We start from the raw sequence: 13,102 nt of genomic DNA on the forward strand, positions 1-13,102 counted from the left end.
CCAAAGGGTTGCTGGTTCGATTCCCAGTCAAGGCACATTCCTGGGTTGCAGGCCAGGTTGCTTGTGGGGGCCATGTGAGAGGCAATCACACATGATGTTTCCCTTCCTCAAAAAAAAAAAAAGCACTGAAAACATTAAAAATGTACAAAATATTATTTTTTTAAAAATCATAGAACAAGAAAATACAGACTATCAAAACAATGATGCTCAATAATACTAAATTAACCAATGAGGTTTCCCACATGGGTTAGTTCTTCTTTGCTTCCTTTAACAGTTCTGCTTTAATATAAGGATAGTTTGATGGGATCATGGGCCTAACTAAACTTCTCAAGGTAATAAGCAATAGTAGAATTTTCTTATTAATGAAAGATGAAAATAGAATAGTTTGATATCAACAACCTACAGTTACCTGGGCAAACAAGATAATGTCATTTGTTTAAGGTATGACTCTTAACCTCTTTGTCATTATAGAACCCTGCTGAGAATCTGCAGAATGTAAAGAACCCTCTCTCTTCAAAAATGCAAAACCATACAAAAATTTGCATATTATTTTAGGGTGTTCAAAGCCTCACAAACATCTGGAGATTCCTAATCTGAATGATAAGAAAATGTACTTGAGAGTGATTAAAACACATATACTTGAGAAACCTTGTGATAATCTGAATAAGTTAGGTAAAAGGTAAGATATTCACAATGACTGTTTAGAAAGCATACAGTATTAGCTTCTTTACATATACCTGTATTTAATGTGTTCATTTTGTAATGGAAGTACATCTTCTCTGATTAATTCCTACAAATTCTTCTTAACATCTAGTAGAGCAAGATACTTTGATGCTGTATCATATTTGAAGCTAGGTCAGATATCATGGCTAGCTGCCTCATTCTTGTCTCCAGCCAACATTACTCAAGAAAGAACAGTTCAGGGGACAAACGGGCCACATCACTAGCAGCTACCTGAAAGCTCTGCAGCTGAGTCCAGGGATTATCACAGCCCAATCAAAACTGTGAACCAAGCCCTTACTGGTAATAGCTCAGTGGATTGAGCATGCGCTACGAACCAAAGGGTCGCCAGTTCAATTTCCAGTCAGGGCACATGCCTGGGTTGTGGGCCAGGTCCTCAGTGGGGACCATGTGAGAGGCAACCACACATTGATTTTTCTCTCCTCTTCCTCCCTCCCTTCCCCTCTCTCTAAAAACAAATAAATAAAAATTTAAAAAACATACACACAGAAAAACATTGTGAACCAAGGTGAATTGTCCCTTCCTATGAATCCTTCTTTTGTTTCAGTACCTTCTCCATACTCAGCTGCCTAGCTTTATTCAGTACAGTACAGCATTCTATCATAGCAGAAAGGGCACTGCCCTGGGACATAGTATGTCTGAGTTCTGCCTGAGTTTCTTCAACTGTCTAGTTGTACTGCCTTTTTAAAGATTTAATGCCTTTAACATTCCAGGGTCAAATAATAGCAAAGGTCAAACTATAACTCCACACTACTCTTTGGCTTTAAAGTTTTGATCCTAAAACTAATTTACACTCAAGGATCAGTAATTTAACACATTAACTCTACAGCATTTTAAAAAGAAGTCACAGTAAAGGACAATGTTACTACAAAAGAATGACTCTTAATGATGAACTCTAGGGCACTGGGTATGATATCTTTATTAGTTCCTTAAATTAAACTATTTAAGAGCTCTTATTCTTCTAATACCAAGCAATCTACTCTTTCCTCCAAAATGGTACAGCTAATTTTACACTAAACATTTTCTATTATTTTAACTGGAATTTAGCATTTTCGTCAGTCTTAAGTAATATTTTCAAAAATAGGTCCTATTAATTTTTTAAAAAACAATTAAAATACATTGGTTTCTGTAAATCTGATCAATACAGATTCTACACTATTTTAAAGGATCAACAAGTAGAAGATAAGACAAATTCGGAAGCTTACCTGCGAAGCCGTCAGTGTTTCCAGTTTATGAAGTCTCTGAAGGACATTCTGCATGTCCTCCTGCAGTCGCATGAGCACAAGAGCAATCTGCTCATTGAGGCTGCCTCTTGTCCCTCTGTCTGAACCCCAGCGCTCCCCATCACCTCCACTTCCCACTTGCCGACCCTTGGTTCCTTCGCTCAACTGTTGCATCCTATGCCCTAGTTTAAGAGAGCAAAACAGGTTAGTTGTAAATTATTTCTGTAAAAGTAGAAATGGTGTGTTTTATTCGTTTTCGTATTATTTTTTTTTTGAGATCCAAATCTCCACAATGGAGTGGAAGCAATCAGGAACTACACAAAATAAATTATTGAGATCAAAGAGTATATATGTATACTTCTATTTCTATTAATATATATTCTTGGATTTTTTTAAGGTTTTATAATGTACTTAACATACTAGTACATGACTAAATGTGTATAATTTACAAATAATATTCAGTGTGCATTCTCAAAAATTCTTTACTAAAAGGTAACAAGATTGAAAAAATTTGAAGACTTTCTTTAGAGTATTAAAATCTACACTATCCCTTTGGCTGGTGTGGCTCAGTGAATTGAGTGCCAGCCTGCAAACCAAAGGGTCGCCAGTTTGATTCCCAATTGGGGAATCAAATGCCTGCAATGCAAGCCAGGTCCCCAGTACGGGGCATGCGAGAGGCAACCACATATTGATGTTTCCCTCTCTTCCTCCCTTCCCCTCTTTCTAAAAATAATAAAATCTTAAAAAAATAAAATAAAATCTATACTAAATAGCTTTATTTTTTTTAATTTTCCTGTTAGTTTTGTAAGCCTTACAAATGGTTTTAAAAATGTTTTTCTTACAGACACATTGAAATTTCATTACTTTTAAATTTCATTATATATCCATCCATTCTTTTTTTACACATAAATTATACATGATTTTGTATCCTACTTTAAAAAAATACTGTAAACATTTATCCACATCACTAAATTTTATTTCAAAAACATTGAAATGGCTGCATAAATTCCTTAGTAAAACATGAAGCAATTTACTCAATCACTTTATCCACTTTTAGATAGTTAGGATGATTCCAAATGTTTGTGATTACACACAACATTGAAATGAATGTCATTGTATACAAATTCTTATCCAAATTTCTGCTGATTTCTTTAGGACCAACAGATTTGAAGAAGAATTACTGGGTCAAAAGGTTAACAACTTTGTGGAAGTTCTTCGTGAGTGTTGCCAAGTTATTTTTCAAAAAGGCTGAAACAATTCTATACTGCAGTATATAAAAGGTACTATATCACTACTGCATGTTTGCAGAAATGAAATATTTTAAGTTTTTACATTTGCCAATATAATGGGTAAGTTCTGCTTGTTTTGTTTTAAACCATAAATAGGAAATTACCTACCTCATTGCCCTTCAGCATCCTGGAACCCTACAGCAGCAGCATTCCCAAAGCCATGTCTTCATTTATATTTTTATGCAGATTTTTCAACCACATACATAGATAATCCTTTACCTTTTTATGACCTCATGAAGTTAAATAGGGATGTTCCTTTTTTTTTGGATATTTGTATATATTGAGAAATGATCACCACAGTAAGTCTAGTTAACATCCGTCACCATACACAGATTTGTTTTCTTGTGATAGAACTTTTAGGACCTACTGTCTTTAATAACTTTCAAATATACAATAAAATATCATTAACTGTAGTCACAATGTTGTACATTACATCTCCATGACTATTTATTTTATAATTAGAAGTTTGTACTTTTTGAGCACCTTCACCTATTTCACTCACCTCAAAACCCCTGCCCCTTTCTGCCTCTCAGAACCACCAATCTGTTCCCTGTATTTTTATTTTAGATTCCACATCAGTGAGATCATATGGCATTTGTCTTTCCATTAATTCTCTCTCTTTTTTTTATAATATCTATTCATTCCTTACTACAATTATAAATTATTTACTTTTCTTCCCCACTCAACTTTCTATCACTTCGTCACATTATTTCTCTAAATGTTTACCTTTGAATTGTTAAATGTTCTTTTATCTCTATTACATAATTTTTCAACTTTAAATAATATCTTTTGACCTAAGTGAGAAAATGTGAAAAAATCAAAACAAGTTCTAACTTTTACCAAAAGTAAGTAAAGTAAGCCTCAGAACAGTTGGAGCAACTGGTAAGTGATTGTTCAAGGCAGTAATAAAATACAAAGTTGGCTACTTCAAAAAAATCATATAAAAGATGTGAAAATAGAAATGTTTTCCCCTACTACTTTTGAGAACATACTATTATGACCTGTGGAATCAAAGAAGATAACTAGACATAAAGAAAAATGGTCAGATGTTATATACAGACAATTTTTACACTCCCTTTGTAGAGACTGATAGTTTTAGAGGCTCTATCTAGAACTTCCCATTTCACTAATCAGTTTACAAAAAAGAGCCCTGACCCTTGTGGCTAAGTTGGTTGGGCATTCTCTTGCAAGTGAAAGGTCACCTGGTTCAATTCCCAGTTGGGGTGTTACAGGGTGCAGCCAAGAGGGGGGACCCCAAATGGGCATTTGAAATGGGCTCCAGAACTTAAGGTGTCCAGGAGATTTTAAGATGTCTCCATCCCCCCCACCCAGGGTGTGGGTTGGGGGAAGGGACAAATGGAGCAGGGCCATTGAGAGCTGTTTTGCATAGCAACAGCCTTGCAGCTACCCTCTGGGCGTGGTCATTTAACATATCTATAGCCTTTGGCTGGTCGCTTAGATATGTTAAATAGCTGTGATCATCTCTGAGCCAGGGGAATGGAAGTAACTTCCCCACCAAGACGTGACTGGGGGCAGATCCCCCAAGCTACAGCGCCTGCGTGGGAGCTCGGAGATGATTGGCTCCAGGACATGGGGCCACACCTGCCCAGACTCAAGATGGCAACCCAGTAAAGCTGGAAGGATATGAATTCTGGCATGTGAAGCCGAGTGTGGGAGGAGTCAGAAATGAGGCTGCAGAGGAAGATTGGCTGCGGGGATTTAAAACCCAGACTTGGCGGCCATTGGGAGAGAACCATGCTGCTTTGAGAAGGAGAGCCATGCGCAGCCCGGGGAAAAGAGAACCATGCGGCTTTAGCAGAATAGGGAGGACCTCAGCCCATTGAGGGAGAACCATACAGCCTTGAGGAGAAGAGCCATGCACAGCCATGAGAAGGAGAACCACGCGGCCTTGACAGAGTGGAGACTCCCGCAGCTTTAGAAGGGGAGAACCATGCTGCTTTAGGAGGGAGAACCGTGCTGCTTTAGGAGATAGAACCATGAGGCTTTGGCAGAGTGGGGACTCTCCCCTTCCCGCAGCCCTGAGAGGGAGAACCACGAGGCCTGGACAGAGTGGGGACCCCCACAACTTTAGAAGGGGAACCACCACCTGGTTTTAGCAGAGATCCCAGCGACTCAGCCGAGAGTGCCGGGAACCCAGGGAGGTCTCCCAGTCGAGATGGAGTACTAACTGGGAACAACCAGAGGACTGCCTGAGCCATGGACTTCTATTTCCTTTCTTGAGATACGGTACTCTGGACTGGGCAAAGGGGGAAGGAAGGAAGGACTGTGTCTGTTTGTGGGTGTTTTAAGGGACTTTAGGATTCTTGATGAAGACATTAGGTCACTACTTGAAGTCTATATAGCATTAAATAAACCTTTCCTTTCCTTTTCACGAATCTCTGGCATTGAGAGACGTCTCTCCTCTGGCGGCAGACATAACGGACCCGGGGCCTTCTTTCAATAATAGTATATTGTCCCAGGCCCCCCTTATTGTCTGTTCTGTAACAGGGGCACATACCTGGGTTTTGAGTTCCATCCCCACACTGGGGAGTACGAGAGGCAACCTATTGATGTTTCTCTCCCTCTCTTTTTCCCTCCCTTTCCCTCTCTCTAAAAACAATAAATAAAAATCTTAAAAGTAATACACACCTCTCCCTCTTCGGACATTAGATAATTCCTCATTTTCTGCACCCCGTTTCTCACGGTGTGGTGCTCCACTGTTACTTCTGCCATCTTCTCCTCCATGTTTTACTTCCCCTTTTCTTTCGACCACTACCATCTGCATCTCCCCAATGTTGCCATTTCCAGGAGACATTTGAACATCTTCAGGAAAAACAGGATTTTCCAAGGGCTTATTGGAATCGCCACCCAAGTAATATTGAAATGGTCCGTTGTTTGATGTAAAGCTATCTAAAGACTACAAATTTAAAACAACAGGTAGTTAAAAGCTATAAACATAAATTATACACCACAAAGTTTTCTTGGTAATAGGTTACTGTTTTCATAAAACGTTTTTTCATGTTATTAAAATATTATTTTTCTAAAAAATTTCTTCAATTCATATTCTGCCTCCTGTATGTAGGGGGAAAATGAGACAGAAATGAATCGTCCATGAGCAAAGAATTGAGATGTTACATCAATGAATTGTTCTCCTGGGTCATTCATTCATCCAAGAAACATTTAAATGTGTACTTTTATCCTAGTTACTATGTTAAACTCTAAAGATAAATATGAAAAAAGAAAGAATCTCTGTCTGCCAGAGGCTTCTAGTTTTAGCAAAGGACAGAAAATTATTACAACACAGTTTGGTAAGTGTTATGAAAAAGATGTACAAAGAGTACTATAGGAGCTCACTGGTGGGGTGTTTAATTCATACTGGAGTTGGGTAGAGGCTTGGTCAAGACAGCCTTCCTGGAAGAAATGATATGAACTAAACTTGAAGAACAGATGATTATAAGCCATTTCAAAGGTGTGGTAATGATGACAGCATGTACCAATAAAGTACTAGTGGGATAGAGAATGATTTGAGAACTTCTGAGATCACAGAATCTATAGGACTTGAAGACTGAATGTTTAGAGTGATGAAAAGGAAAAGACTAGATGATTTTGTGATACTCATCAAGATAGAAAATATAGAAGATAAGGAGGTTTCAGGGGACAAAAAGAAAAAATGGTAGTGTTATAAATAAGAAAAAAATGAGGTTCCTAGGCAAGATGTCTAATAGGGCAGTTAGAATTCAGGAGAGATATAGGTTGGAGATATCACTTTGAGTCATTAGCATGTAAATGATAGTTGAAACCAAGGTAGTAATAATTAGGAATAGATACCAAATTTAAGGGGTCAAACAAGAGGAAGAGAAACTCACAGAGGAAAGCTAAGAGGAGGGAGGGAGGGAGAAAGGGAAGGAGGGAGGAAGAATAAAAAAGGGCAGACAAACCCTTAAAAATAGGAAATATTTTGAAGGAGAGAGTGGCTAATGTTGTTTAATGATACTTAAGTGAGACAGGAAATCCTTTGATCCATTTGAATGAGCAACAAAGGCATGTTGGCATGTATCTGTAGTGAATCAATACTATGAATGAATATGACCAACAGAAAGGCTGGCCATAAAAGAATGGAGGCCATCAGACGGTTTAGAAAGTATTTTGTTTTAAAGATGGAAGGAATATGAATAGCTTGAGAAGAAAGCACCAGAAGAGACACAATGGTTGGGAACAAGCCTAGTCTAGAGGGTATAAAAAATGAACAAGCCTAGTCTAGAGGGTATAAAAAAATGAACAGAGGTGGGAGTAAATAAGATACACATTAGAGAAATTGGCCTTAGATGGGAAGAAGATTTTCCACTGAGGTGGGAAGAAAGGTAGCAAGGTCTGAATGGGTGTAGCTTATAGTAAGTCCTTAGAGAAGTAAGTGTCCAGGTGTGAAGTTAAAGGAGTAACAACCTAACGGTGTCTATCTTCTCTGTGAAAGAGTAAACAAAATTACTTGATGAAAGGAAGGAAAAGGTGAAATGGGACTAACAAGTATCAATCCCCTACTCACATCACCTATTCCTCATGCTTTAGATGCTACTCAAAGCGTGGTCTGCACACCAGCAGCATCAGCACCAACTGAAAGCTGCTTAGAAATGGAAATGCATGGGTTCTACTCCAGACCTAACAAATGACAAACTGTGGGGTTCGGGCCCAAAAATCTGTGCTATAACAAGCTCCCTATTAAAGTTTGAGAAGTACTGCTCAATAGATAAGAAGAATGTATAAAACAAAGGGGGAAAAAAAACACCTAAAATGTTTCTCTCTCTTATCCTTTTATCTTAAGACTTCTAACTCACCTGACAAAATTCCCAATGTACTGCTATGCACTGGTATAATAGTTTGAAAGGATATCAGAAATGTATGTATGTATGTATGTATAAAACATTTCATATCTCCAAGTCTTTATTTCATTTTCAGAACAGTACTTCCAAACTATTATCTATTCCATTAAGTGGTTATTCTAGAACATGGTTTGCTTTCAGCTTCTGCAAAGCACTAAATGCTAATAATTTGATCTTTCAAAATCTCAACCTTTTAGAAAGGGATCAGTAAGTTACTCAATTTATTTAAATGGACTGAAAATAAAAACTGTGAAATAAAAAAATTGACTTCCGTTTCAGCAATATTTTGTTTAGTGAGATGAGGCCCTTGAAAGCATTAGGCTGTCTATCACCTCAGGAATTTAGTAAAACCACTGGAATACAGTGCTTTCAGACCATGAGCCCTCTGGAAAGGACAGAAACAAAGAAAATATTACATAAAACAAGGTAAAACTATTACTGTATTCAAAAACCACTATAAAAATCCTGAAAATAAAATTATAACAATAATTTATTACAGATTATCTGTCATAGATAAAGAAGTTATAGATAAAAGTAATATTATTTAAGACTGAACTTAGATTACCAACAGGTCAGGTACTAAAACAAAATTTTAATTATATTGGCAAATTGGCTAATACCTCAATGGATAAAGAGCAGTTAAAGCTTGAGGAAAAAATAATGACTCTTTAGAACATATTATTCTATAAGTCATAAGAAAGTACAGCAAAAGGAACTCATTATGAAGTGATAACTGAATTACAGAGCAATAATAATGATGGTGCAACTGTACATAGAATATAATTAAATTCAACATGCTCATGGAAGAAGGAAAAATAAATAAGAAAAAAAATTACAGAAGCAACATAAGTTAGAAAATACAATAGAAGGATAAAGAAATATTCCACAGCCCTGGCTAGTGTGGCTCAGTGGACTGAGCACCAGCCTGCAAGCCAAAGGGTGGCCGGTTCGATTCCCAGTCAGGGCACATGCCTGGGTTGCAGGCCAGGGCCCCAGTAGTGGGGCTCGAGAGAGGCAACCATACACTGATGTTTCTCTCCCTCTCTTTCTCCCTCCCTTCCCCTCTCTACAAATAAATAAATAAAATCTTTCAATAAAAAAAGAAATATTCCACAGAAAACAATAATGCTCATTTTAAAACTTTTTATCATGGAAAATTTCAAACAAACTAGAGTACCAATCACTCTGTTTCAACAATTATCACTTCAGGGCCACTCTTGTTTTATTTTACCTATGATTCCCATGCCCATCCCCAGTGAATTATTCTGGAACAAATCCTAAACATCATATTATCTGGCTAAACATTTTATTGCAACGAGATAAATATATCAAAAAATTTAAAAGTATTGCCCTGGATGGTGTGGCTCAGTGGACTGAGCGCTGGCCTGCAAACCAAAGGGTCGCTGGTTCGATTGACAGTCAGGGTACATGCCTGGGTTGCAGGCCATGACCCCCAGCAACCGCACATTGATGTTTCTCTCTCTCTCTCTCTCTCTCTCTTTCTCCCTCCCTTCCCTCTCTAAAAAATAAATAAATTAAATGTTTAAAACAAATTTAAAGTATCATTTACTCTGCATATGTGTATTGCAGATAGGGAACATGCTTAACTGTTGAATTCAAGAAGAAATTATAAATTTTTTAAAGTAGTTTTATAAGTGGAGATGAATGAGAAAAGGAAAATGTTCAAATCATAATCAGCAAACAATAAATGAATGTGATATTTGTTGTCCACAAAAAGAACCTGAACAAACATCTTGATTCTCAAGGACTCCAAAACTAATCATAGAGATTAAATCTATTTTTAAAAGAACCCACCTGGAAAATTTGTGGGTGACAACCTATAATTAACCTAGACTTGGTTAGGATGGGTAATGTGGTGGGGCTGTATCTTATCTAAGCAGATTTCCTTAAGAAAGGGACATCTGAATTAGGGTTTAAAGGATGTACAGGAGTTAACTCCAAAGTACGGGGCAGTGAATGGTCAATTACATTGAAGCAAAAAGAATGCAAAGATGCTGGTGCTGGAGGAAGGAAGGGGAAAGGACTTGACATATTAGAGGAACAGCGAGAAGGCCAGGGTGGGTATGGGCAAAACCCAAACAGGAGAGCGGTGTGAACAGAGGCCAAAACGGTAAGCAGGAACCAGCTCAGGCAGAGCCCCATGACATATTTTAGTCCATCAACTGATGTTTAGAGAAAATAGGAGCAAACCTACAATTTAGTTGTTAGATATTTACTGAGATTAATCTCAACCAGTCCTTTTTCACCAACTTTCCCCAACAAATCTTTTTAAAAGGAAATCTGGATTTATATCACTACATTTTTCACTAATTTTAGCTCATTCTAAATTCGGACTTCTTACCATTATTCTATACTAGTTATTTGTGTTCAATCTTAGTGAAAACGTATTTTGTTCATGTGTTTTTAAATTTTAGAAAGCTAAGAGGTAAATTTAGTTGTGTTATAAAATTTTTTTAGAAAGGAAAACAGAAAGAGAGTAAGTTAAAATCATTACTGCAGGGAGGCAAAAGATAAATAATTTTCTATAAGACACACTGAACTTTGTTAGAACAAGAGTAGGGAATAGTGGGGGGAAGGATTCAAAACCACCAAACAAAAATACAGCTGTCAAAACCGCCCTAACCATTATCAGAAAAAGTTGTCAAAGAGAAAAATTCAGTAGTTTTAACATTATTTTAAATGTTAGTTTCCAATACTGAATCTTAATTAACTAAAATTTGGAAAGTATTTCAACTCAAAATTTCAGTTCAACATATTAAAGTCAATATGAAAAACAGATCTTTTTGAAAATTATTCAATTTCCTTAAAATGTTAATCAATATTTTAAACATAGGGAGTAACATTAAGGAATTTACACTCTGCCTCCCCATCCCATCTCTCTCAGAATATTGACAAATATTATGCATTATAATATTTAAATTTTACCTATTCAGGAATTTAATATACTTTCTAATTCATAATTTAAAATACAAGTATTTAAACATTTTAAAGATATGTTTTCAAAGTGATGAATAGCATGTACATCTGGCATTAACATAAGTTATGTATCAAATTCTGATATATCACTTTGAAAACTTACCAATTTTTTTAAAAAATATAATTTTTACCTCTTCTTGTCCAAGTTGCTCCATAGAATCACAGTAAACTTCACTATCTGAATCACTTGTCAAGTGTTGAATTCCTGCAACATCTTCAACATGATCAACATTTATATCTAAATATGAATAAATGCCCAGGTAGAATTATTCTCTAACTAAAGAAAAAATGCATTTATTCTTTTTTCAAAATTTCTTAGTTATATATTATTTTCATACTGGGAGAAAAATTTGATTTAACAAGCCATACCTTTTTTCTTTTAATTTACCAAAACTTTAAGTTTAGTTGATAATTTTTATTTCAAAAGATATTGAAGTAGTTTATTATGGAACTGTTGAAAGACATTGTCCAGATCAAACCTTACAGAACTCAATAACTTTTAAGAGGAAACTGAATAGCAGCTAGGAACTCTAAATTTTGAGGCAACTATTACAAGTTTCATTGTAACAGAAATTATGTTTCTTATTTTCTTGGCTGAATTGCAATAATGTTAATAATTCACCACATACATATTACATGCTCACCCCTAGAGCCCTAAGATATGAAAAGAGTATAACTTACCTTGATGATTAGAGAACAAAGCTATCATATAATCAGGGATTTAAGTTAAAAAAAAATCAGGAATAAAAATAGAAATTTCAAAATTTTAGTTTTAAATGCCATTTAAAAACAATTTAAAAATCTCATTAAAAACATAAATGCCCTGGCCCTAATTCACAGTCTTTCAAAGCTATTAAACCCTTGTAAAATTAATAAATCCTTAGATACTACTGAAGAAGAGATTTTAAACTCCACATTGATCCTAATAATCTGAAATTATTAAAAGAATATCTTATTCCACCCTGGCTGGTATGCCTCAGTGGATTGAGCACTGGCCTGTGAACCAAAGGGTTGTAGGTTCAATTCTCAGTCAGGGTACATGCCTGGGTTGCTGGCCAAGTCAGGTCCCCTGTAGGGGGTACATGAGAGGCAACCACACATTGATGTTTCTCTCCCTCTTTCTCCCTCCTTTCCCCTCTGTCTAAAATAAATAAATAATATATATATATTTTAAGAATATCTTATTTATAGGAAAGAGGCTGGAAAAATAATTATTCTGGGAGAATACCTTGGTAAATGCAGACAGCAGGTTTTCCAGTTTGCTCCAAATTTTGATCTACAGGTGTGACTTCCTCAGTGTTTGTGCCAATTAGGGAAGACCCGGCATGGATAGCATTCTGCACATCCTGAATAAAGCTGTCTTTATCACAGCCTTTATTGACAATGACTTCCAAATTCTTATGCTGTGTGGATTTCTTCATCGTTTTCTTATCTTTTATGCGAAAATGGAGAGTCATAAAAGTTCACATTAGATCAACCTTTGTATATGTTCTCATGTCAAGCAGTCATTTCTTCAACCTACCATAATCACTTTGAAGGGTTTCCTACTTGGATCAGAGATGGGGTACTCCTAAAAAAAGGGTGTTTTGTATGCTGAGAATTCACACAAACTGTGTTGGTTTCAAAACTGCTTTAGTTCTCTGTGAGTTTTCTAGACCCCCTTTAAGAGATAAGCTCTCAAGGTCTTCGCACTCTCTCAGCATAGGCAAATTGTTCAATGAGACCCAGCAGAACAAAGAGGTATATATAACCAATAAAAAAAAATCCTTCAAAGAAGGTATTGTCATACCTTAATGAAACAGGAAGGCATAATTAGGTTGTGCAGCTTGTTTTAGGGCCTTTCTGCCTCCCCTTTCTAAAACAGTCTCCCCTCATCCATCAGTAGATGAATGGATGAAACAACTATAGGACATTTACACAATGGAATACTACTCAGCTATAAAAAAGAAGAAAACATTACCCTTTGCAACAGCAT

At 36.4% G+C, this 13,102-nt stretch overlaps 1 protein-coding gene across 3 annotated transcripts in view; it reads right to left on the reverse strand.

Annotated features, from left to right (window-relative positions):
• The window catches only part of ACBD5 (acyl-CoA binding domain containing 5), a 48,513-nt gene that overhangs the window by 14,063 nt on the left and 21,348 nt on the right, over window positions 1-13,102 (reverse strand). For all 3 annotated transcript variants that reach the window (XM_045857972.1, XM_045857970.1, XM_045857971.1), the window contains 4 exons: window positions 12,356-12,559; window positions 11,259-11,365; window positions 5,903-6,170; window positions 1,947-2,146 (listed from right to left, as the gene is read on the reverse strand). In XM_045857972.1, the coding sequence (XP_045713928.1) occupies window positions 1,947-2,146; window positions 5,903-6,170; window positions 11,259-11,365; window positions 12,356-12,559 (779 nt within the window). The remainder of the gene's footprint in view (window positions 1-1,946; window positions 2,147-5,902; window positions 6,171-11,258; window positions 11,366-12,355; window positions 12,560-13,102) is intronic.

The sequence above is a fragment of the Phyllostomus hastatus genome, unplaced genomic scaffold (genome assembly GCF_019186645.2).
Source record: "Phyllostomus hastatus isolate PE091 unplaced genomic scaffold, TTU_PhHast_1.1 phas_scaffold_1674, whole genome shotgun sequence".
NCBI lineage: Eukaryota > Metazoa > Chordata > Mammalia > Chiroptera > Phyllostomidae > Phyllostomus > Phyllostomus hastatus.